Source organism: Aquila chrysaetos, chromosome 11 (assembly GCF_900496995.4).
Source record: "Aquila chrysaetos chrysaetos chromosome 11, bAquChr1.4, whole genome shotgun sequence".
Lineage (NCBI taxonomy): Eukaryota > Metazoa > Chordata > Aves > Accipitriformes > Accipitridae > Aquila > Aquila chrysaetos.
This window is the reverse complement of record NC_044014.1, coordinates 33766812-33794016: the sequence shown is the minus strand read 5'-3', so window position 1 is coordinate 33794016 and position 27205 is coordinate 33766812. Positions and strand designations below refer to the sequence as shown.

Below are 27205 nucleotides of genomic sequence, written 5' to 3'. Positions count from 1 at the left end.
TGAAAAATAAAATCTCGGCATTGATAAGCCCTGAAAACACAGTTAAATTGCAAAGTTCTCCCATATGTATATTGCCAAGTAGTTACTGTCTGCCTAGTGCTCTCTCCACACAAGCCTTTCCGCTCTGAACTCTCTGCCAGGCAGCACTTCACAGACTATTTTTCTCTAAATAGCAGCAAAAGGAACTGAATTAATGAACTAGCAATTTTAGTTTGTTTTAAAATCAAAGTCTATTTCTTCACTGTGGATATCCAGCAACCTCGACTTGTGTCCATGACTGTGAGGTGTGTCTCCATTTCCTCAGATTTTCCTCACACATTTAAACACTATGATCTTGCATATTGTTATGTGATAGCCAGAAGAATTGGCCTAGAAAATAAGCAACTGGAAAAAAGTGCCTGCATTTTCAGTGGATGGCCAGAGCACAGTCTAATTACACCATTGTCTTCTGGTGACATTTGCTTTTCCCCAAGTCAAATTCATGTGTTTGTACCGTGGTGCCAGTCACACTGTTTTATTCCCAGGAAGTCTTGGATCCCTGTCTCAGAGGGATTCCATTGTGATTTTTACTTCAATGTTAGAAGTGACTCTACTCCAAGACATAATTTATGTTAAAATGTGTGAGTTTTTTTGTTTCCATCTGCTTGAGAGCTTTGAGAGTAAAGATTTTTTTCATTGGAAATATTAACTGAAAAATTTCCCTTGAGTGTTAAGAAAATTTGTAACATTGATTTGAAATAACCAGTGTGTTTGTATCGTCAAAATCTTTTGATACTTGATAGCATAGGAATAGAAATTAGATTTGGGTTGGGGTTTTTTTGTTTGTTTTGTGTTGATGTGGGTTTTGTTTGTTTGTTTGTTTGGGTTTTTTTTCCCCCACTATCTTGTTGCAGAGCAATTTCAGTAGTATGACTTCAGTTGCGATTTTAAGCTTTCAGCTGCCTGGGAGAAGGAAGTGCTAAGACCTGCATTTTATGCTTTGGGTGCTCTTGAGATGATGCATTTAGAATAAAATTACTGCTTTTGTGAACATTATGATAAATTTTTTACTTTTGAAATATCTGTAATTATTTTATATACTATATATTATGTATCTATGTTGATTGGACTTTATTAAATATTTGGAAATATAGTTTATTTCCATCTGCTTTGTAAATGGAACACAGTTTAAAATGTTGCTTTTTGAAGGGCTGTTGTGTGGGTTGTGCATTTTGAAGTCTTCTGAGAAGAACTATCATTAGAGAATTTAATGTGTTAAGAGTAAACGTGTAAATAAATGGTGCATAAAGTTTTATACTTTCATCTATGTGTTTAAAATACTTCCATGTCTCCTAAATTTTCAGCTGCAGCATGAGAAAGCTGAACTGGAGCAGCATTTAGAGCAGGAACAGGAATTTCAAGTGAACAAACTGATGAAGAAGATTAAAAAACTGGAGAATGATACAATTTCGAAGCAGCTCACGCTGGAGCAGGTAACTCCTTACTTTCAGAATTATATGACTGTAAAACAAGGGATTCTGAAAAAAAACCCCGAACTTGTTTTGTATTAGATTTGACTTAATTTTTAAAGTATGTAAGAAACTGGGCAATATCAAAAATATAGAAGAGTCAGTTTGACTTTCAAAGCAATAAATCATTAACATAATTTATTATGAGAAACTTCAGTTAATTTTTTTCATGGCCATTATAACTTTTAGTAGCCTTACTGCAGGCCTTCATGCCTGCTGGACAGCTGTGAGTTTTGCAAGCGCAACTGTTTTGGAAGTAATGCTGCTTGTTGCTGTTCATCAGCTTCCGCTCTCATGCTACTAGTGAGAAAGACTGTCACTTCTGATGGTCGTTAAGCACAACAGTAAATGATATGTATGTGGTCTAGTTGTGCTCTAGGTCACCTTTTTAGGGCAGCTTGGATAGCACAGGACTCAAACTGTGAGGTGTCAGCTGCGTGTATACTTTAAAAGATTCAACTACATCCAGCTCCCTTTCTCCCTAGACAGTTATGAAGATCGTAGAGATAAAACACCACTTGTTTTAGTCATGTTTCCACTGGAAGTTTAGACATTGGGACTGCTCTTATGTCTAATTTTAGGCATGTGCATCAAAGCATCTCAGTGGCGTTAGTAGGAGTCCTTTTGTCTTAAAAAGCAAACTGATGAAACATATAGGTTTGTTAAAGAATTTCAATTTTTCTGGTTTGTGGAAGTCCAGTAATTTGGGTGGTGTAAATATAGTAGATTATTTGTGTGAATTTTTTTGCTATTCTCATCAGATGTGGAACTTTTTTGTTGCTGGTAATCTGAATTTCTACCAGTTTTGTATGACTCCTATTTCTGTTGACATTGTGGATAAATTAATTAATGGCTACCTTAATGATGAAATGGGTTTTCTTGATTCTTATGCTAACATTCTGTATGGAGAGATCTATGGAACAAATTGAAAAATAGAAAGGTAGGAAGATGTAGTTGCCAGCAAATCCTTAACCAGCATGGAAATTAACATGAGATTGACATAACTCTCTGAGCCACAAGGTGGTGGTGGCGGCCACTTAATCAAAATGCAAAGTAAGCTTACACAATAAGCTGGTTTAGTCTTTGAAATGTTAACATGAGTCACAGCTAAAATCTTAATGGTATTTATTTTCGTATCATTTTTCTGGGCAGAGTTGTGAAATCATAAAATTTGAAACTCATTGCTACATTTGAATATCAATGATAGGTTGTCCAAAAAGCATGGATGGTCAAAGGTCTTGCTCTCAAATATCTGACCTTGAAAACTTAATTTGTTTATGAAGATGTTAAATTTGGCTGTCAGCCTTACTTAGAAATGCCATGCGTATTTATATGTAATGCAATGTACACCTTTGTTTTCTCTTACAGTAAAGTATAGTAAATCTCAAGTTGCTTTCAATTTCAGCATGCTTTCTTTTCTTACACAAATTAAAAAAAAGCTTATAGTGTTAATTAACCAGCTGAAGCAACAGCCTTTGGGGCATGTGCTGTACCTAGCAAGAAGCAACTAAAAGGTGTGAGCAGAGCAATGTCGCCTTTATTGTACACATAGGAAATTAAGGAAGAGAGATTGCCACAACACTTCAACATAACCTTTGGGAGACCTGTTAAACAGAGCTTGGAAAGAGTACTTCAGCAATGCTTTGAACATAATCTAGGGCTGCATTACTAGATCACTTTAATCAGTGAGCAGATAGTTAAAACATATGCTCACTAAACTATTATTTTTAAAATACAGAGCATGAATTATCTATGCTTTCTGCCCTTCCTCCTTTGCTTTCTCTCATCTGAGCTGCTTATGCCACAGGTGATTGATCAGTAGGTAGCCAGTCTGTAGCAGAGATGGTTGTGTAGAATGTTATTCCTAAATAAAAATTTAAGTTGGATCATAGTGTTCAAATGTGACCTGACTTAATTTTCTTAAGTCAGCTTGAAGTGGCAGAACATTCTTCTCTGAAGGCTAACAGTGAAGAAATTTGCAACATGTGACTATTTCATTAACTGAATGTCTCAGTTAAAATGAGCAATAATGTTCTGTGTTACAGTTCAGTGGTTTGATAGGAAATACATAGCTGTCAGTTTCGTCCTACAGAGGCCAAGTTTGTGTAGGCTTGCTGTTACTCTTTTTAATTGCTTTTCCATTTCATGCAGTACAGTGAGGAACTAGAATTGATGCAGTTAGGAGATGAGAAATAAGAGCTAAACTGCTACTAATAATCTTCTGTGCCTGTTTCTTTGAAAGGGGAAGAACATGAAATGTGTAAAATCTTCTGGAAAGATATTCCTGGAGAGCAGCAAAGAATTAAAGCTACAAAGCAGGAGGGGCAGATGAGAAGCAGAGAAGTGAAATTTGGGATAGTGGGCTTAGGCAGAGATCTTATTCAACTTTCATTGATTTGGAAGATCTCCATTTTGGGAGGGAACAGTTGTGCTTGTTAGTAAGCTGGCAAGAAGACTGAAGAAGCGATAATCCAGGAATACACACACAATGGATATTTTAGCTGCATTTAAAGTGAAGTAAGTGTATGCATGCAATAGAGAGAGAGATGAGAAGAAACACAAGTGGATGGTGAGGAAGGTTAAAAGGGATTTTTCTCTTCCTCTGAAGGGAATATTAAGGTCCAAAAAAGCAAGGAATATTTCCTCATTTCCCTGTTGTGGTGGTAAAAATGAAATGGTGTTTGATTGGAGTGTGACTTTGAACCCATATAGAATGACACTTGTATTGACAGAGCTGCTGGTTTGGACTCAAGATACAATCCCATCCTGCTTATATTCAGAATATTATCACATTCAGAATATTATCACGTTCCTAACAAATTCATTGACTAGAGTTAGACTACATTTCAAAGCACACCTGAAACTACTTAGTACAAAACAAATATTCCTATTCTCTGAATTCACAGCTCTGGTCAGGATGCTTGCAGTTGCTTCTCCTGTAGGTTGAGTTCAAGGTGTTTATCCTCAAAGCTTTAATATCCTGACACTGGAAGGATCTGGGACAACACTCAAGATCAGGAAAGAAGATACTCGTTTCCAGTGTGTTTTCATATTGCTGGAAATGTGGAGTTTTAGATCTTTGTTTTACAACCTGGTTTCTTTGGTGTTTCATTATAGCATTTGTATATTGTTGCTGATGATTTGACTTTGCCATTGTGCACGCTTACCTACATGCAGATTTCTAATTAATGGACTCTGCTGCCTTGGTGATGGTTGCTATAATACTAAATGTAATCTTAGATTTTTCACATCCAAGGTTATAAATAATTTACTCTATCTTCCAATTCCAGTGTGCTCTTCTTCCTAGCATTAAATGAAATGGACTTATTTTCACCAGTATGTTTTTGTGGGTTTGGTGCTAGATCAATAATATAGTTGTAAAAAAAACCACATCAGAGCAGGTGAGTCTAATCCATGCTGCACTGAAGTGACACAAAAGCCATTGCTGCAGAAGTAGTGATCTGCAGTCAAACCTTTTTCATCGTGTGTTTATATAGATGGCTATGCAATATAGTGTTGGTACTGTAGAAGCAAGGTGTGCAGATTCCCAGAATGTCTTGTGTACTTTCTTCCCTCTGAATGCTGTCAGCCCCAAGCATTGGCCAAACTGGCTAACAAGCAGTGCCCTCAAGCAAAGTGCCCTGAATCTCCCAGGGCTGAGACCTTTGCCTTCGTACCACTCCGGCTTCTGCTGGTGTGGGGGATGAAGTGTTGGTGAGGATTCAAATTCTCATCCCTTGTGTGAAGCTGAAGCATGTTGCTCCTGACTTCTCTTTTCTTGAAGTGTAAGTTCCCTCAACTGTTAGTTTACATCTGGAAACTCAGAAATGGAAAGATTTACTAAACAGTGTTTCTTTTTCTAATTATGTTACCTATTACTCATGAATATATGTCTATTTTTGCTTACAGTAACTAATTCCTCTAAGCTTTAAAGAAGAAAGTTGTGCATTCATTAAACTTGTACTGTTACCTGAAGTGCGTAAGTTAAATTTTGTTTGGGTATCTCAATATTAGTTTAGTGGTTAGCACAGAGCCCTTACAGATTTAAATGCTGTAATAGCACTTCACCCAGTGATGCAGTGTGAGGAAATCAATCTATTTTCAGTCCTTCCATTTTGTAATGTGGGATTATTTGTCCATCAGGAAAGTGGTGAGTGTTAACTAAGGCTTGGCTGGGAAAAATAGTTCCATGCTATTTTCCACCTGTAAAGGTGTTGGATCTGTTCCCATATGTTTCATTATTGCTAACTTCTGGAGTTCAGCTGCCAGTGTTACTGAATAAGAACAGCTGTGCCTCTTAGTATTCTAGTGTATTCTTATTAATATTTGCATTGTATTTGTACTAAAATACTAATAATAGATTTCTTCATGTGTGGTTCTATGATATATCTGGTTTTATTAGCTTATAGTAGAATCGAGAATGTTTGTTCGCACAGTAAGTGAATGGGAATAATGTCAGGTTAAGCACTTTTATAAAGCCTTTGCTAAGATAGAAGTACATTTGTTTCTGCTAGTAAGGGTTGATACAGTAACACTTAAGGCAATTCACACAATTTTTTTCTTTACTACTTTTGTTGTGTCACGCCTTTATCTGACACAAGGCAAACATGGCTTCTCTTCTATTTCTGGCTTACTTAACTGTGATTCTTCCACTGAAAAAGTCTAAAATTTTTCAAAAGAATAAATGTTGGTGTTGTGGACAGTAAATTTGGCCTGAACTTCAGAGGCACATGGAATAGGAGATGTCCTTGAATAGGCTTGTCAAGTCATCAGTGATTGAGTGTCCAGGTTTCAAGCTCCTCCTTATTGGCCAGAGACAGCAAGTTCTGTGAGTAAAATTTCTGTTAAGGAGATGACAACTGTGCAACTCCTGAATCTCTTGATTTTTCACTGGCTCTGTGACGAGTGTGTTGTGCCTGATTTTTGTCTCCTCTTCACCTTCTCCTTGCTGTTGTAGAGCATCATGTAAAATGGTGTTGTTATAGCAACGATCTTTCCTAATGACAGGTCCTTGCAAAAAATATGTTTCCATCATTTGCATTGATTGTTTTTCCTCTCCAGCTAAGACGTGAGAAGATTGACCTTGAAAATACTTTGGAACAAGAACAAGAAGCGCTAGTGAATCGTCTCTGGAAGAGGATGGATAAGCTTGAAGCAGAAAAACGGTTTGTCTTGTTGCAGTGTGTTTGTTACTGTGCGAGAGATACCATTTAATATATAATGTTCTGAATTAAATATGTTCATCTCTGTCCCATAAGAGTTGTTTAATCTATGAAAACCTGGAAGTTAAAGCAGTTGTAAAGCTCCTTGTTTACATGATGTCACATCCTTGATTGCTTAAAGTAGATGATACTAAATAGTATAAGAAATGACCTGGGAAAGCTCGGAGGAATTTGCTGAATTTTTTCAACTGCTGGTAGACTCTTTTTAAAGCTTCTGGTTTGGGGTCAGCTCTATATTCGTGGCCCAGAGGAAATAATGTGGTATTTTAGTGTATTTGTTATATGAAAAGCTCTTGTTTGTTCCCTGTCTGCTCGAAGACTTCAGCTTTTTCTCAGTGGTGTGCACTCATGTCATTGACAGTTCCCGCCGCTTCTTCAGTAGAAGTTAAGACAGTGAGACTTTATATTCCTGGGAAAGCTAAGATTAAAAATATGTATTAAAGCAACCCTCTCTTTAATGCCATATCATAAGAACTCTGTTTTTGGGTGGGAGTAGGGGAGAAGAGATGATTAATACCATATTTTCTTCTACATGTTTAAGGACAGTTACGTTAGTGTGACTGTGAATCTTAACTGGGGCCTCAGAAAACACCTGAGCCTAGGTGAACTGCAGGTCTTGCAGTTTTATTTTACAGACCCCTGCTGTGTGGAAGGTGCTCTGAAGAGCTACATGTGATACTCAACAGTGGTAAATCCATAGCAGGATGGGCCTTTGGTAGGACTTTTGTGCATCTTAGATTTAAAGCCTTCTTTAAGCCAAACCATTTCTGGTTTAATTTATCTCGGACTGTGTGCCTTCTTACGAGGAGTTATAAATTGTGGAGTCAGACCATGCTTTAGTACCACTTTGTATGGTGCGTGTGAATACTAGGCCATGCACAGAATTGTGCTTGTATAGTGCTGTCCCTGCCCTTCAGGACAGAGTTGGATCTGGCCAATCAACATATTTCTAGTGAAGAACAGTTTCATGTTTTCAGGCTGAAAAATACTTAATATGTTAACTCCAAAAATCATCATTTAGAACACTTAATATCTACCATATGCTTATTTCATTATAAGAGAAGTTCATTACTCCTGAATTTACAGTCAGTTATTTGAGGTATTTGAAACCTTGACTATACGGAATACCTTTCTGTTTGGAGATTTAAAAAAAAAAAAAATAAACAAAGAAAGCCCCCAGAGACTATTTGGCTATGCTTCAGAAAATGTCTGTGAAGTTTTGTCTTTTGGTAATGGTGAAGAGCAGAAACATTGCCAAAAGAGAAGAACATTGTGTTTCACCATAGATGTACTTTACTCATCTTTTTATCTTGAATATGTATTCTTCCTCTAAGAACATAAATGTAAAAACTCATAGGAGATTAAATGAATTTGCTTAGAAATGATTTTATGGAACAAGTAGCATTTGAGTATAAAACTGAGGTAACTATATATAGTCCAGAATTTATTTTTCCTGAACTGTATGCAGAAATCTTTGGGAGTTTCAGTGTCTGAATATTTTAGAAAATCTGTCTGTGCTTGGACAATAAATTTTACCTTTTATTATTTTGTGTTAAGAAAGCATTATAAATCCTCCCAAAATTCTGTACCCAAAACCAGTAGTTACACTAAATCTTGTATACTTGTCAGAATCCTTGCAGTGGTTTTCTGGGGGATATAAGGGGTTTTCTTTTCATTAGTATTGAAGGTAAAGTTTGAACTATTTTTTGTACAGAATTTTGCAGGAGAAATTAGACCAGCCAGTATCTGCTCCACCATCACCCAGAGACATATCAATGGAGATAGATTCTCCAGAAAATATGATGAGACATATCAGATTTTTAAAGAATGAAGTGGAGAGGTTAAAGAAACAACTGAGGGCTGCACAGTTACAGCGTGAGTAAACAACTTGTTTTAAATCTTTTTAGGTTTGTGTAATATAAGATTTTTGTATATACTTTCATGAGTTTGAATTAAAGGACAAAAATAGGGTAGGTTTGGATTAAAACATTTTTATAGTTGCTGTATTATTGCTCGTTGATGTTTTTATACTGCAGTTTGGTGGTTTTAGCTTTACTAGAAGGGTATCTGGAAGAATCAACAAATATTTCTTTAATATTTGGGGCCAGAAAAAATGTTTCTATCTTTTTTCTTTTTTTTCAGAGACTTAGCAGTATTTCAACATATAGATTTTTCAAAACATACTTATGGCCTACTTAGTAAGAGTCTTGTTATAAATTAAGAATTGCTCAAAAGAATTAGCAGCTGGCAAAATAAAATTCATTTGTATATAAGAATTTCACTTGTTAATGATGGTAGCTGCCTTTAAATAATTGTAGCTGTGTTAGACTAATTGTTCAGGCAGCTATTTGACTTCACAATATAGCAGAACAAGTAATCTTATTTTGTTCTTACCTATGTAAGATCGCTTGGAAGGTAGACAGAATAAATGGTTGTGTAGAAGTCCTTGTGTTTCTGTTGTGAAAAGTGTCGTGGACCCTTGACCAGAAGTGGAAAGCCTGCTTTTTGCCCTGCCTTTCAACAGAAGAGGCTATGGCTCTGAGCACATGGTCTCAGCTGGCAGGAAGGTTGCTTGCATTTTCCTGTGATATTTGCAATGCCAATCCTTCATTCCTTCATGCTAAATCTAAAATTTCTATCAGAGTTTCATGAGTTTTGCCTAATTCCTAGTCAGTAGCATTATATTTCAGTTGATAGGTAAGTAGGTACCTAATCATATAGATGGAAGAATTTGGGCGAGTGGGAAACAGGCCATGTTCTCCCCCTCTAGTGTGCTGGTCTTGACAGGCTAACTGGAATATTTCAACCCCCATTTAGAGAAGTAGCTTGCCAGAGGCAGAGGCCTTCCTTAAAGACAGAGATGATGGGAGGGTGCTCTTTTGCAAAGGTGTTGTGTGCAAGTTTGTGGTATTAATAATTTGTGTCAGTTAAAAGAAGGTAAGGACTGCTAATCTTTGTACTTGCCAATTCTGCACTGCAGTCTTCACTTACTGAACTTCAGAACAAGAGCAAGGCCTTAGATTTAAAGTACTCTTTGTACAAATCTGGCCTACTTATTTCATTTAAAATATTCTTTATTATTTTTAAATGGTGTCTTTTTGAATTATCGTGATTTAGGGTAAAAATTCAGAAGCATTTAAAGTAAAATTCTCATTGAAAATAAGACCTAGGATTAAAAGTACTCTTTCCTTTTGTGAAAAGATTAAACAGAGCTGCAATATGAATAGCAATACTGACAGAAATGGTGGATGTGCTAGCCTGCAAGCAGATGAAACTGAAATAGAGTTTTCAGTTTGGTGTTGGCAATATGTGGTCATTAAAGAACCTCTAGTATTATTCATAAATACTTAATAAAATCTGCTTCCTAAATTCTGATATTGGTATTATATTTTGTATTCCTGAAGCACTTGCTTCTAGTCTAGGAACTGTTTTGGTGTAATAATAGTTTTAAGTAAGTGATACTGTTGTATTGAGAAGTGATATTTCCACAGAAGAGAGATAAATTACATATTGTTGATAGTTTGGGAACAGTCTTCTAAAACAGGAATATTCTTTTGATTGAAGGGTGCTGCATAAAGAAGTGATCACAAAGCATGATGAATCATGATTATTTTTTTTTTTAGTATCAAGGAATTAACTGTAAACTTGATCAAACATTAGAAAGCCTCACAAAATACATTGTGTGTTGTAAGTCTTCATCATGTGTTCTGTTATTTAAATAACCTGTCAAAATGCTTCATAGCTTTCCATAAGTTGATTTTATCACTTTAAATAGCCTGTGATACCAGACCATTGAAGTGCTGAATTTGTTTTGAATTGCAAACTCAAACTGCCCTTTGATGTAAAGAGTAAAGCACTTGTTGACTTTTAATATCAGTGTATGTTCTGCTGGCCAGTGTCTATGATAAAATGTGTAAATGAAAGAATGCTATAGAATACATATACGGTAGCAATTTAATACAAGTTTGAGTGGTTTGGGTTTCAGAACTTGTTTTGTGCTTCTTCCTTCAAAATGGAAATACACATTTAAAATAATTTCTTCTGTGTGTAGCAGTAAAATCTTTGTAAGCGTGGAATAACATTATTTTAGTGGAGCAGGAGTCATTGTATTTCTTCTTTATGGTTTTGGTTTTATTATTTTCTTCATTACTTTTTCCTTTCTTTTCAAATTCATTTAAGTAAATACTTTAAAACTTTTTTACTTTTTTACCTTTTATTTCCAAAATAGCTGTCAATGAGTAATTTATTTTAGTAGCTACTGTTCAGAATTAGACTTTGAACTGATAACTTAGACATGAGAATTTTGAGTGATCCATCCTGAGCATTTTCTGCACCCTCATTCTTGAAGCACCTGAGTGAAATTAGGCACAACATATTTGCCTGTCTGTGAGATTGAATTTTAATAAAAGTTTAACAAAATTCCGAATTTCAGATTCAGAGAAGATGGCACAATATTTAGAAGAGGAGCGACATATGAGAGAAGAAAACTTGAGACTTCAAAGAAAATTACAGAGGGAAATGGAACGTAGGGAAGCACTCTGCAGGCAACTGTCAGAAAGTGAATCCAGCTTGGAAATGGATGATGAAAGGTTTGTATTTTCTAGCCATCCAGATATGCTGGCATTGAGCTTATTAATCAATACTCATATTTCTTTTTTAATATTGTAGAATAAGTATAGAAATAACCTGTATATGGGTTTCATATACGTATAAAATTTTAGCATGGTCCAGGAATATCTTCAGTAGAATTGTAAAAAACTTGTGTAGAAATCACATTATTTTTAACAGTGAGAAACAAAATATTTGTATCTGAAGATTGCTTAGGGTTTTGATAACGTATATTGAAATAAATATAGCTGTGGAGTTGAGATTCGGGATAATTCGATCATAGTACCTTTGTTTTGCCCCTAATTTGGTAACGGCAAGGAATTCTGTGAGGTAGGAACAACGTCCTTACTTGGGGATAATTCGTCCTTTGCAGAAAGTAAAATGTGTTCAGCCAAATACAAAGGGATACTGTGTAAAGCCATAGAGAGAACTTTTGGGTTGTTCTTGATGTCCAAACCATAACATCCTTGATTTTTTAATTTTTTTTTTTCCTCTACTGCAAGCTGCTTTGCTAGCACTGACCTTACAGATAGTCTTGAGTTTTTCATGGTTTTATATGATGCCTTTTAGTGTTTTCTCACATCATAGTCATATGACATTGTTATATCTTGAAAGAGGTTTTTAAGTACACTTTGAATAAAAAGTTCTTATTTCTTATCAAATGCTCATTATTTTGGTTTACTGTTTTACATTATTTTGGATTTAAAGTGGTCCTTTAAAAAAAAAAAAAATTAAAAGTTAGCCCATGCTGTGTATTCTTCTGATACTGAGGTATTTCTTCTTGGGTCATCGGTATATTTGTTATAAGCCATAATTTACCAGAAACAAAGTACCAGATATTTTGTTTCAAGGAACACCCTTAAAGTTCAAGGTAGTGTTTTCATTTTAATGAAATACTGGGCAACTGACATATTGCAGTAGCATCTGGTATTAAGATGTAGTGACTGGTATATAAATTAAATTGTTAGAAAAACAGGATTCTGGTGTTTGAATCTACTTTTATTAGCCTAATCTTTTCTGCCAGTATTTACTTCGTAGTGGAAATATAGTCAAAATCTAAATCTATGTGAATTATCAGTATTAATCCAAAAATGTAGAGTATCCTAATAATGTTTTTGTCAACCAGTTGTAGGTAGTGGTAATCAATAAAATGCAGGGAAATTTGGTTAACTCTTCTGTACTTCTAAGAAATTTCATTGTCATGTTGATTTTCTTGGTACTACAAAGGTGTGACAGAATCGCTCCAAAACAGGTATTTGCAGCGTAAGTAATACAAGGTAAAGGGAAGGACAAAGCAGGTGTTAGAGTGGTTAGTCTTAGGAGAACTGTGTAGACAAAATAATAGTGGAACTACATGCAGTAATGATTTTAAAATGTAATTTTTTGTCAGCTTATACTGTCTTCCTAAAAACGATGGTGGTGATGGATCAGATACCTAGTTTTTTCAGTTGCATTCAGTTAGCTGATGATACTTATTTTTTGTAGATGGGCGTAGATGAAAATGCTTTACTGAATGCAAAATACTCTCCCAAACTTCTTCCTCCTGACTAGCAATAGCTTTGTCTTCTCAATCCTCCATCCTGTTCCCTGGAGTAGTAGGGAAATACCTGAAACCAGGAAGCACGCTAATGGCGTGTTGCTGTTCCATATCACCTGATCCAGTACCAGGATGACTTACAGAAAATTGTCTTTATGTAGAATAAAATACAAATAAATCACAAAGACCACTGCCTTGCTGTAATACACGTACTGTCTGCATTACAAGTAACTGTATGTTGTAGAGGTAGCCTAGTCAGTTCAATTTTGCTACCCTTATATTTATTAAACTTTAACTACCTGTTTGTTAATTTTCTGATTTTCTCTATCACAGCTACTTTTATTACCTGATCTACCCAAATTTAAACCAACCTTGGTATCACTACAGTGTACTGCCTGAGTTAGGTGTTGTGGCTTAATAACTGAATATCCTGGTTAAAAATTAATAAGATGCAGTATCAAAACATGTTTCAAATAGTATATGAACCAGCTCACAGATCTCGAAGTAGTCATCATTGTGAGTTCCATCAAATAGGAATATTTTTAATGCTGCTCCATTTTGTGTTGTTTTTGTTTTTGTTGTTTTCTGTGATCAGGAAATAAATGTTAAGTAATTTCTGAGAACACAGTGGTAGAAGGGGAGACAAGTAAGAGTCAAAGGGCCAGTAGGTAGCCAGTTTTGCCTGCTGCTTTTCTGTGTGTAAAGAAACACAGCAAAATGTAATAATATAAACCCAGGTGCACTGATTTTCAGCCATATGCGCAGGAGAAAGCGAGCAGGGGAACCTCTAATCTAGACAACAACTGAAAAATCTAGGTGGAGAGTGCATAAGCAAGTCACCCTGAAAGCTGCCAGCCTAGTGCTGTGGAAAAAATACACGAAATTACTTTTGAGATACAAACAGTAAGTTGCAAGTAGGAGCAATTGGTATGATTTTGATCTCCTTTTATATAGCGCTTAATGGCTGTGAAGAAGCTTCACTGTATTCAGTGTGTAAAGTACAAATAAATACCACTAAAATTATTATAGGTGGGGAAAAATGCCTTGCCTGAGGTTCTAATCTGTTCAGTTTATCGCAGTAAAGTGTGAGAGGTTGTCTTGCAACACAACCTAGAAGTATCTTCAGTGGGAGAAAGTCCTGGGTTCAAAATGTCTCTCTGTTCCAGTGGCAAAAGACGCAGTGAGCAAATGGCTAAATGTTGAGACCAGCGGGATTCAAGTAGGAAACAGGGCGTGTTTTTAACTGGGAGGCTGATCAGCTATTGGAACAAATTATTAATACTTTAATGATTCTTTTCCCCCCTTTTCATGATTACAGATTAGTGCTGAATACCTTTCTGGAAGATACGCTCCAGCCAGACAAGCTATTGAGTTCAATGTAGAAATGATGTGTAAAGTGCAAAAATGTCAGATTGGATGACATGATTTATACCTCTGGCCTTAATATGTACTATTCTAACTGTATGCAACTTGTATGGTTTTAACTGCAAATGACAAATAAGATAAGTCCAACTATTTCCGTTGAAAGTTAAGCCAGTATCTGAGCCTTCAGCAATGAGAGTTCTTGTCATGACTTCCTAAAGGTGACTGGTCCTTCATTAATCTAATGTGATTCTTATGGGAATTGAAAAAAACACAGTGAAACATTTAAAACATGGCACATTTTAAAAGGTTTGATCTAATTATTCTTTACCTTTTTTTGTTAGATATTTTAATGAGATGTCTGCACAAGGATTAAGACCTCGCACTGTGTCCAGTCCTATCCCTTATACACCCTCACCAAGTTCTAGCAGACCTATATCACCTGGTAAATATTTAAACCAGTTTCTAAAATTATTGTATGCATCACATAGTAACGTGCCCTATTAATATATTTAGGTCAGTAGCATTTCAAAGCTAGTCTGGAGAAAAAAAACGCATCGCAAATGTAAGAATAGTTTTGCCTTAGATGTCTTCTAGTGCAGCATGTTTTAGGATGGTTCTCTTTTACACTGTGAACAGATATTAAAGGTCAGTTAAGTAGCTGTCACTTGAGCTTTTATTTCTTGTTTGCTCTCTCTTTATTTGCTCTTACTGTTTCTTCTTTTGTGTTTGTTTTTTTTTGACCCCCCTCCATAGAAGTTGCCCAATGAGATGCATAGTTCAAACAGATTCCTAGAGTTCGGTGATGAACTAGTAATGAGACTGCTATTGTGCTCTGAATCAGAACTTCTTATAGAAGTCTAATCTTGAACGTGTTGGAAAAAAGTCAATTTCCATTTCTGTTTAGTAGAGAAATGGCTTTTGTACTCCTGCTATTTTCTATTGTAAAACAATAACTATAAAAATAAGAATTCCTATCTCTAGTACTTTGTATAAAAAAGGCAAACTAACCTTTTCTGAGTTTTTAATTACTGAATGTATTTTTTAAGTCAAAGGAAATGTATTGTGGTACTAACACATTTATTGACTGAAAGGTAAAATCCCTTAAAATTGCACTTGGACATTCATTAAAAGTTGTTGGCCATGGATGTTATATGGCAATCACAAACTCACTTGTACATAATGAATTGAGTCCTGCCTGCCCTGCTCTCTCAAGTTTACCTTCAGAACCTGTTGAACAGAGTCCTGCAGTAAGGGCAAATGAGATGTGCTCTATATTGACACATTCTGCAAGATAGGATTGAGGTGTTTTATTACACAGGTCTGCTAGAACATGTAAAATGTCTTTAAACTCTTTGATTTTCAAGATTGACTTTAGCTTTTCAGAAGGGCTCAAAATAGTTTTCATCCAGGCGTTGCAAAAGGAGTAAGCGTGTGTGAAAACTAGCTATGGCCATAAGCCATACACTTACAACACAGTTACAGTGTTAAGAGATGAGCATTATGATAGAGTTTTTCAAGAGGTTTTCAGGCTTCTGAAATGAGCCAAATCACTTGACATTCAAAGTTTTGCAAGCTATATTACTAAGAGAACGATGTATGTTTTCTTATCCTTTTCCTGTAACTGGGTGTACAGAAACCTAGTCATGCTAACAACTGTTCTGGAGGAACTGCTGTGGATGTTTGTGGTTATACTTGTGCAGCCTTCATAATAATACAATATTCAACTGCACATTGTATCTGCAGTCCATACAGTGGTTATAATTAAAAGTATGTGTAGGAAAAATTATCTGGTAACTTATAGGCTTGCATCCTAGATTACCTAGAAATGCATCCAATTTAGATGCTGATGTGTCAGTGCGGGTGTACTCTTGTCAGTTTGTTCCTACACTGGGACTGAAGCACATTCCTCGTTCCCTGTGGACTCTATATCCCATCAGTAGTTGATACAAGAGTGCTGCATTCTAGTGGGAATTATATCCCACAGACAGGGGATGCTGAAACACAGTCTGAAGCAGAGTTAAAAATAGCACAGCTGAAATGATCGTTTCTCTCATTACTCTCCTTCACATCTGATAAATTAATATCCACAGTTGGGAAGCTTCAGACTTCAGAAAAATAGAAGCAGCAGTTTGTTAGAGAACTAATGAGATCAATAGGGAATTTTGTACAGCTGTCTGGGATATATGAATGCAGTAATGGATGAAAACAAATAGTTTTTGAGAGTACTTTATATCTAAAGTAGTACAGAAGACACTCAAAAATATCAGCACAGAATAATACAAAGCTTATATTTTACATCAAGTAATTGTATGACTTGGCATATTTCGTTTGGGAAATGATGTGCTTGAATTTGTAGAAACATAATTTGAAACCAGTTAGAAACACTATAATTTCATATGCATAGCCAGTCAGGTTTAATGGGTCAGATTCTGGCTCCTGAATCCCAGAGCCTTTTGTGCTTGCGTGGCTTGAGATGCTGCTTTTGAGGACTCTCTCAAGCTGAGATACTGCTGAGATTTCTAGCACGGTGCATGGAACTCTGAAGATTGTGGAAGTATTCCTAGGCACCTGGGGATTAGTTACTCTAATTACCAATTAGTCTTTAGTGTAGATAAACTGTTTTATGCTTTGCTTCTGCAGCTAGGCTAGATAGAGATTTTGGGCTGCAGAGATGAGCTACCTTAGATGTACGTGCACTACTCTGTTATCACTTCTTTGGCTGCCACGTAGGCCTGGATTTGTAAAACTTTTGGAGCTGGTTTATCCCAAAGCAGTCCAAAATTGTAATGTTGCAAAAGTGACTTAAAGCATATTTTTTGCCTTTTATTGTTGTGGGCTCTTGTCTCTGACTTGCAACACATTGTAACCTACCTGAACGTTGACTTGTTTCTGTCCTTGTGCTTACAAAGGCACTTAGTTATACAACATGTGCTGTACGGACAATTAGATTGTGTAGTCAAAAAGCAGATTAATTTTGTTCATCTGCCTTGTTTAACTACTCTAAAGTGACAGTTATTCTATTGGAGTCACTCATAATTTGCACCAGACATACATTGGGGATGTAGCAGAATCAAACTTAGAATTGAAGGAAGCAAGAGGAGTATGTTTTCTTAAATGACTTTATTAGTGATCTGAGGCTTGGGTGTGGGTTTCTGTTCCCCCCCCCACCCCAAGATCTTGTCTCATCACTTGTCGGCACAAACAGAGATAGATGTGGTTAAGGACGAAGCTGGGTGTTGGTGCATACTGTAGCTGCAGTGGCACTGTTTTGCATTGATTTAGTGCTGAACTGTGAAAACTGTTAAATCCAGTGTGGTGGTATAAAAGTTTAATAGGCCTTTAGAAATTTTTTTGGTCATAATTCTCAAAGCAGTTGCTAGTGTCTAATACTAAACAGCTGAGAAAAGTCTTGTCTCTTACCTTACTGATACTTTTGTCAGAAAGGAATAATGAGCTAAAGGTTTTGGAAAATGTGGTGTTTTGAGAAATACTCAAAGTGTTTAGAACACTTCAAGGTCTGAACTTTAAGCACTTAGCAGTTGCTCTTTCTGTTTACCTTGGTTACCTATACAGGTACTCTGCATTTTTATAAATTAGTTCTTACAGAAAGGAAATATTTAGATGGAAGAATTAGATATTAGCACTTTTGAATATTAAACTTTCCTTAATGTAGATAAAACAAGTTGTAATTTCAAATGTTAGTTGCTAGCCTAGTCCAGCTAGCAACTAATCCCAGAAGGTTTTAACTTCACAGCCCCAAAGATCTTTGGGTCCCTGCCTATAAATGCTGAGGCAGAACAGGAGGAATCCTGGGTGTGGATCTGGTATGCCTTGGAGGAGCCACCTACATCCACTTTTTGTGAAAACTTGCAGTGGCCCAGTGCTAGATGGCTTCTCCAGGCACAACCTCTCTGCTTCTTCAGACTGTATTTTGTTCAGGGAGTCATTTCCTCTGAGGAGAATGGCAATACTCGTGGACTAAAACTAAGCTGCCAGGGGAGCCTTACACCATTTATGTTAAGTGAAAAGTTTTGTTTAACATTATGTAATATATGTTTTGAAACATATGGTAGTTTATGACAGGAAAAGAAATTAAGTTTACATCACACTTTTCAGTACAATTAATATTTTTTAGATGTCTAATTTGACGGCAGTTACCATTTCTTAACCTATCATTGATGCAGAACTAAAAAAATTTTTAAAAACCTCACACTTTAATTTGTAATATAAACAAGAATGTTGATGTTATCTCGTTTTAACAATTTCTAGGTCTGTCATATGCAAGTCACACAGTTGGTTTCACACCACCAACTTCACTGACTAGAGCTGGAATGTCTTACTACAATTCCCCAGGCCTTCATGTGCAACATATGGGACCGTCCCATGGTATTACAGTAAGTATTTAAAATAGTAAATACTTGTTACCAATGTCAGTTTGTTTTCTAAAAGTTATGATTGCTTGTCTTTAAGCTTTTTTACAAAACATTTTGTAAATGTTTGTTTTTGTCTCCTTACTCCAAGATACCTATTGCTGCTTTCTTCAACCCTGATTTTCCTCTTCACCCCTCAGAAACTGATTCTTTTTGGAGAACCTTATTTTCTGCAAAAGAATAGGATGTATTATCATCTTAAGGACAGTAATAGGTATCATCTTACGGATCAGCAGGCAGGGTGTGAGAAGTGATGTTCTAAGCTACTAAGCCTATCCCGGGAAGTAAAAACATTGCTTTCATTTTTCTCCTAGTCTCCACCATCTGACGGATGAGTCATCTGAGGTTGCTCCAAGCTCAGGTTTTCTTCAGGATGACACACAATGCTACCATCATGTCACTGTAACAGGCAGTTAACTCTTATTTTCTATTCTCATTGGCAAAGAAAATATAAACATTTGTTAGGGCAATTTCTCATATCTTTCAACTGGATTTATTCCCTTTTTACCTGCAATGTTTGATGCATTTCTACTTATTCGTGTTTTTTCTAAGTATTTGTGGAATTTAATGAGAAAACAGAGCCTAAATATTAACCATTTGGCAAAAATACCATATAGTTGTTCTATCAAGACCATTTCAATTTTTCTCAACAGGTATGGTAGTATGTAAATATCCTGCAAGGTTTTTGCATATACTTGGCATTCTCAGATGTGAGAATAGAATGTTTAGTAGAATGCTAAAATATGGCTGCTTCTAAAATCATTTAGGTGAGCATGCAAAGGTAATTGTTAATTTCATTGAGCAAAGATTGGTGGGAATGCTACAATGGTGGGTGGAACAGGAGGGAAGCTGGAGCTTAACAGGAAGGTAGAATCCTGGTTCCGGGTTCAGCCCACTACTGTGTGTCACATGAGTTCATCACAGGAAGATCTTTATGCTTCTGGAAAACCTGGAACCTAGTTTTGTAAATAAGTTTTTCAAGGAACTTGTTCTGTTCAGTCTCTGTGAAATACTACTCTTTCTGAAACTGTAAATTAATTGGTGTCACATTGACTCACTATAAAAAAGATCATCTTCAGGAGAAAATACTAATTGTTTTGAGAAGGGTATTGATAAGTAGCTCTTGGCTTTGTCTCGATACTGAAACCAGGTCCCTTCATATTATTAGATGTACACAAATACAATAAATGATTTTAAGTGTGTTAGAGACATCAGTCAGTTGTCAAGAATCCTTTGGCTTTTTGCATAGAACATTAATCTGTTGTACATAGTTGTGCAGAAGAGTAGATACAATATACATTATTTGACTGAACTGCAGTTTGATTCTTGACTGTTCATTTTTTGATCTCCATTACAGAATAAATTGACTTTACCTATAGTACATTGGTATAGCACTGTAATTGTGCTTCTCCCCAGAGCTGATCACCTATGGTTGATTATTAATTGTGGGTGGGTGATTTGTCATGCCATGAGGTTCTTGATTAATGCTGGATTGGTAAGTAGTGAGCATTTTGGTTTCAAAAGTGCAGAAGTTAGTGTTGTGCAGTGTAATTTATACTTTTACATTGCTAACATTAAAGAAGATTGCCCTGCCTCCCCCAGTTTATAAAGATAAAGTGGATTTTAAATCTTTGTCTTTAAAGGTGCAGGTTGTTGAAAAACCTGTGGTTTCTGTTGAGGGGAGCTCTCTAACAACTGCTTCACTCCTGCAGCTCAAAGGGTTGTAATCTTTTTTTTTTTATTTTCCAAAGAACAACTTGTATTATGCTTTGGTCTTGCTCCAGTGTGTAGGCTAAGAGCCTTTCAGAAAGCTAGAGATTCTGGGCAGACTCTGGCATTCAAAACATTTCTATCCACACTCAGGTACCACGTAGTTGGACTTCATATGCCAGCAGTGTAAAGTTAAAAATTGGTCAGCATCTACTGGTTGGGCAAGCACAACTGGGAGGTGCTGTCTCTGCAGCATCTCTCATTTCTTTTTAGGTTGGTGGTCATCATAGGTAAATGTATCTTCAGGACATATGCCTTGTGTTCATTTCCTGCAAGCTGACGGGAAGGAATGTGTGTTCTGTTTGATGTGAAAAGTACTTCCCCTTTCCTTTGCTACTCTATTTCAGAGTAATGTTTATTTTATGTAAAAGTTGTATTGTGATTCTTGCAATGTTTTGAAATGGATTCTTCCCACATAATTGTTCAGAATTTTTTGTGAGGTTTTTTTTTTCCCTTTTGCCAAGCTCAGTAAATTGATTAGAGGACTTGCACCTAACGTTCAGGAGTGTGTTAAACATAATTTCAATATTTGTTCTGCAGAGGCCTTCACCACGAAGAAGTAACAGCCCCGACAAATTTAAACGTCCCACTCCTCCTCCTTCTCCAAACACGCAGACCCCAGTGCAGCCACCTCCGCCACCACCTCCACCACCTGTGCAACCTACGGTCCAATCCGCAGCATCGCAGTCAGCCACTTTTCAACATTCAGTGCATCCCTCCTCTCAGCCTTAGTGCATGTGCTCAGCAGTCTGTATGTCAGAAGTGGACTCATAACATGGAGCAGTTTACTAAAAGCCAAAGGCTTACTTGGCATATTTGGATTTGACTTATTTGCACTGAGGTTATATAGGCTTCACTGTTAATTGTGTTGTAAACGTTTGTATAAAATGCAGCCAGTGTTGTGGGTCTACAACACTAACTTAACAAAGTTTTCCATCAGTGTTTACTTGAACTACATGTATGTCCATTCTCTGGCTGGAACATTTGCTACTCTGTTTGGTAATACGGCATTATGTCGTTTTGCTTGGCTCCAAAGCTTCATTTTCCTGGCTTTTAGGTTTGTAAAATTAAAGGGATACCTTTTTATATTTTTTCATGACAATTTGCAGAAAATTAAAGGCATGATGGGCTATATGATAAATTCTGAAATATTACAGTGTTTACCAAGCTTATGGAAAATCAGCACTACGTTTCAGTCATTTGAAATAACAGCTTCTAGTGCAAAAGTGAGTCAGACACCCTAATCAGTGCCCAAGACACATACTCTATTGTATTATGTAGTAAATAAGCTTAATTCAGCACACAGGACACATCCATACTTCTCCTGTTTAAAAGCACCTCAAATGTATGGTACAGTCTGAATTTTACAGTGAGGGAACTGGCTTGTTGGAGTCTGTGGAATGTACAATTCGTGGACCTTAAGATTTGATGATTTCACATGACATTTAGGTTAACCTGTTAGCTGCCCATACTGTGTGATCTGTCGCAATTAACTTCGGTAAGTGTGGTCCTGCCCACAGGTTACTGATCGCTGATTAAAGTGTGCTCTTTGATTTTTTTTGCTGCAGAAGGCAATGTGATTGTATAGAACAGCTGATGATAATTTTTTTCTTGTTAAAATATATTAATTGTGACTCCCCTGAAGCAAAGTTTGAACAGGTATTCTAAATGTTCAGAAGTCTGTTAGAAAATAAGATATAAGATGAGCATATAGGAATATATTGGCCTAACAGCCAAAATGTTGTATTGCTTGGTAGAAACAGAGTACAAGAAAGTAGCACAACATGGCACTAAAGAATGGTTATTTAGCAGCCTAAGCCGGTACAAAGAAATGTATTCTGAATACATTCTTTCCATGCATTTAGCACAAATAAATTGGTTTCACTTTGCAGTGGAACAAAGTGTCACTTCTTGATATTGACATCATACTCAGTTACATTTTTCCTGAGGTTCTTGTTGAGTACTGAGGTTTATATATTATTGATAATTTTAAGTGGTTTACCTCATATATATATGGATATGTGGGCCATGGAAAATGACAAGAGAATGTTTATTTTATGAGAATATGTATCTGGCTATAATCAGAGCAGAACATGAGTACTTTATCTTTTGTTTACAAAAGTTTGTTTGACATGCCTAATGCTTTTAAGGACGTTTTTAAGAAGGAAGTACAGCACTCTGGTAGTATACTAACACTTGTACATATATTTTCATGTTTGCAGCTCACCTATTCAGTAAGAACTGCAAACTGAAAATCTTTATAAAATTAGTGCTCTAAATTAAAATAGTAAGTTAAATAATGTTGTAAAATGTTCCGCTTAAGGAAAAACCTAGAATTTCCTCACTGTAGCTATGTAGTTTCAGCTCTGACCAAGTTTAGAGAAATGCATATGTAGTCTATTACACTTCTTAAACCAATATGGGATCAAGTGCGTTATCAAATTACATTAGTTATGGCAGTGACTCTCCAATCAAGTGATCCTCAAGATCGTGACAGACCTAAAATTTGACCAGTGCTTCCATCTGAAAATAATTGACCATAGCAGATGCTCACCTTTCTATAGAAGAAACTCAGCTGTGAGCATTGTAATTAAGCAGAGCTCCTGAATCAGTGGTAGGATTGCATGTGAGAAAATTAGAGGCAGTCAGAGGTGGGACTAAGGTCAAGATAGGATTGGATTAGTTTGATGCTTGTCCTTTTGTAAACATAAGACGAAGGAAAAAATATATTCTTTTATAAGTAGGATTCCAGCTCAAGTATACCACTATTTGAAATGGTGCCCTGCTTTCTGAAGTGCTTTGAGATTCTTGGACATATGGCTCTACAGAGTGCAAGCTCATAGTGGTGGTAGTATAAATGCGGGGGGGGGAGGGGGGAAAGCCTTTGACAGTGTTGTTTTAAGATCTTAAAATGGAAAATTGCCTAGAATAATTTACATTTGAAGCATATTCCAAAACTGAATTTGTGTAACCCAAGTTCAGCTGCTGTTATATTGTGTCTTAGTGAACTCTCCTTACTATTCCAGTCGGACTGTTACCAGAGGAAAGTAAAGAACTGACAAATGTATACTAAATCTTGAAAGTGTAACAAGGCACTAAATTGGCCTTACCTGACTAAGAACGCTGAACAAACATTTGCTTGCAATCAGAAGTGTTAAATTCTATTTGTAGACTTTTTGAATAAGATGAGAAATTGTGCACAACTATCTCCTAATAAATGTAAATGGATTTTCAGTTTTCCTTGTGAATTATAGTCATGAATTATGATTCTGCAGCTGTGATTTTATCAGATCTCCTATAGACTGGAGAAACTTACTTGACAGTGAGGTCCAGCTTACTATGAGGGCTTAAGTGCTTGGCTGCTTTATCTCAGAACAACCTGGGTGGGTTTCTGTTGTCCTTTTCATTACTAATGCTTGTCAGTTGCACACTGCATCATCACTACTTGTGTAAGGCCACAGAAGCAATTTTTAGCTGTGATGAGCATTTTGTGAGTGTACCCCTTTACAGCTAAAGGTTTTTTAAAAAAAAAAAAGTCTTTTAGCTGTTTCAGTAGTGCTTTCCTCCCTGACAATCAAGCAGCTTTCTTTTCACTTTTTCTCTCAAGGGATCTGGCTTGGACACTGGAATGCAGCTGTTACTCTGTAGAGCATTAAGAGTTTATTTTATCCACAATTTGTTCCAGAGAAGTTCTTTGGAAGAAGAGGTGGGACTGTTCCGGAGATAGCCTTCCAGCTAACAGCCAGATAAGATTGTTTTAGTTACATGTACTCCACTGAGAGCATATTCCCAAGGGCAGAAAGGACTATCAGAGTTTTTCAAGAAAGTGTCAGTGCTTTTCTATTGGCAGTCACTGTGTTGGAGCTGAACAGAACAGGATTCCTTTCCTGTTAAAATGTTTGCATTCAGGAATCCATCTGCCTGGGTGGAATCCCTGTGCACTTCAGCTGAATGAAAAATGCAGTCTTGGAAGCAATGAAAATGAGAAAGCTTCCTGGGATCTGTGCAAGTTGCACTGCTGACAGGAGACAATATAGACTCTGGATATTTTGTTAAATAAAGGGAAACTGATCACAGAGACAAATAAAAGAGCCTAGAATACTTTGTCAATCAAAGAATGCAGTCTTTCATCCTCAGTATTGATTATTGCTTACTGAAAGGATGTAACCAGGGACCTTGTTTCAGTCTGGTAGTCCTTTTTCTAATCCTAATGCTTAGTTTTACAAGCAGTACGAGTTCTAATACTGTTCAACTCTTTTTGATGTTTCCTTTTTGTTTCAGTCATGGCAGTCTATTTCTTTTTGATCCTTGGGAGTCTACAGAGCATGGACTATGCAGAGCATATTTCTCCAGTTCAAGCCAACTCATAAGAAACCGGGTTTATGAGTGTAAGCTATAAAATTATAATACGTGCATATGTTACAACAGCCTCCTTGAGGGGAAAGATCTGTTCTCTTGAAGAGAGAGAAAACAGAGCCCCTAATTACCAAATGGACTGTACGCATAGAGACAATCTGGTTTCCTCAGTTCCCTGAGGAGCTGAATTCCTCTCCCAGCCCTTTTTGGATTCAGACTAGAGTTCTCAATCTTTCAATTCCTTTTAAATTCCGCATCTCACTGTAATAAGTACTCAGGATATCCTTCATATTCCTTTTGAGTAATAACCACTAGTCCCAGTACAAATAGAGGTTAAGAGTCATTGCTACTTCGTGAACCGGAGGAAGTCACTGAATATGCCAGACCGTGGCCTTTATGATGCAGTCATAGTTCAAGTGGGAGTGTGTGCTCATGTAATGATTTTTTTTTTTAAGCAGCTGTTATTGTTTTTGCATGAGTAGTGTGCCCTGAAGAGGAGATAAAACTATGGAGTTCGGCACTGCATTAACAGATAGCTGCTACATTAGGGAGAATAGTGCTTGTTCCTATTCAACTACTTGGGCTCCAAAGAAAAGTACTACCTCATCTTTAGGTTGGGATGATGTGGCCGCAGGGTTGGGAGAAATGTTGTAGCTGTGCTAGGTTTTGTTCTGCATGTATTACCTGGATAGGAGTCTTTCCTCACTGGAACTGGGCTCCAGAGGTTATAAAGCTTTTGTAGAGGAGGAGTGGGGAGTTAGGACAGATGGTTGAGTTTGAGAAAACTGTGTGTCCCTGTAGTAAATTGCTGCTCAGAGTACTCTTTGGCTAGGCCTGGGAATTGCCTGTACTAAAACTACAGTTTTTTTCTGTGTGGTTTCCTTTCAAAAAGTGCTGTGTTGCAGTTCTTTTAAGTTCCTGTCATTGGTATCTAATTAAAAAAACAAAAAAAAAGCAATTCCCCTTCCCACAGAAATATTGGAAGTAGTCCTCTACATGCAAAGGCGGGTTTTCTCACGATATAAATTAATACTGTATCTATAAATGAAGGTGTTTTATTCTAGTGGTAAAACCTAAGCTGTCCAAGGCACTTTAGTCTGTGATTGCTGACTTTTGTTTTGGCAGGTGTTTCAGATGAAATCTAAGCCTCCTGTGGAGGAAGAAACAAAAATCACCTGACAGCTGTAGACTGTTCTTTTCCTGCAGAAATACAGCAATTTCCTCAAATGCAAGTAAAAATGGAACAAGCATCCTTAGCTTTTCTGAAGCTTATATTTAAGTTCAGTACCTTGGTGATTGCTCTTGTGTATTTAGAGAATCTATGAATCTTCATTATAGGTTGGTTGGGTATCTAGCTGGTTGTTCTATGTTTTCCTGATCCCAGTGAAGGAAGCGTGTTCAAATTTGGATCAAATTTATAAATCCACTGGTTAACAACAATGGTCAAAGTGCAGACTTGTTGAGCGTGAATCCAAGTGATGACTTTAAAAGCATTACACTGTGTTGGTGTGAATTGGAGCTTATCGTTGAAAGAACCTCAGATACAAAGAAGTTTTTTTTAGCAGGTTACGTTTTATTCCTGTATTAGCTGTATTATTGCTTTGTTGTATATCTCAAGGTGTTTACATATATTTGTAATTGTTACGATGTGTCTGTAATCAAGCTCATCTGTGCCTTCATGCAGACTTCCAATAAACACTTGATTTTTTTTGTATTTACTTGTATGGAAGACTACGGGGTGGATGTCTATTTCCTTCTATCTGTCAGCCTGTCATCACTGGGAAAAAGAGGAAGAAAATGAGAACTAGGAATCGGGGAAGGATATGTGCTTGTCTTTATTTTTGCTGTCTTCGGTTCTAGTTGGGCCATTTCTGGTATTTTCACTTAAATGGCTGAGTGGGGAATCTGGGGATTATCCTATTTGCATAATAAAGTTTGCATAGGAGATGCTCCTTGCTTTGGATTAGGTGAATATTCAAAGTATAATCATGCATGCTTGACTCCATCAGTTCTGCTTCTATCTTGGAAGAATGTAGCTCTATTTCTTGAGCTACTGTTGTGGGAAAATTCCAGAGTATCTTTCTCCCCCTGAATTAAACATGTATGTTTAACCTTTTACAGCTGCCTTCCAGTGAGAGTTTGAGCTTTTATTGCCACAGGAGGAACTGCAGTATCTTTTGGTCTTAGTAGGCCTGCTTACCTTGAGGGTACTTTCTGATTACTGGGGAGTAGGAGAAGAACAGAGTTCCATCTTTTTTCCAGTTTTTCTAAGCTCACAGGGACAGAGATGTGTATTTGTGCAAAGTTATAGGAAAACTCATCTTACATGTTTTGAGTCAAAAGCAGTGTACAGCAGTACAGCTACTTTTCTAATCTGATATTAAGTATGAGAGGAAGAGAAGGGAAAAA

General features: G+C 36.6%; 1 protein-coding gene across 1 annotated transcript in view; it reads left to right on the top strand.

Moving 5' to 3' along the window:
- Positions 1-26510, top strand: part of CCDC6 (coiled-coil domain containing 6) — a 54757-nt gene extending 28247 nt beyond the window's left edge. The window contains exons 3-9 of the mRNA XM_030030275.2: positions 1344-1472; positions 6570-6673; positions 8445-8605; positions 11163-11319; positions 14582-14682; positions 18510-18634; positions 20981-26510. Coding sequence (XP_029886135.1) covers positions 1344-1472; positions 6570-6673; positions 8445-8605; positions 11163-11319; positions 14582-14682; positions 18510-18634; positions 20981-21172 — 969 coding nt within the window. The 3' untranslated portion in view covers positions 21173-26510. The remainder of the gene's footprint in view (positions 1-1343; positions 1473-6569; positions 6674-8444; positions 8606-11162; positions 11320-14581; positions 14683-18509; positions 18635-20980) is intronic.
- The last annotated feature ends 695 nt before the right edge of the window (positions 26511-27205 follow it).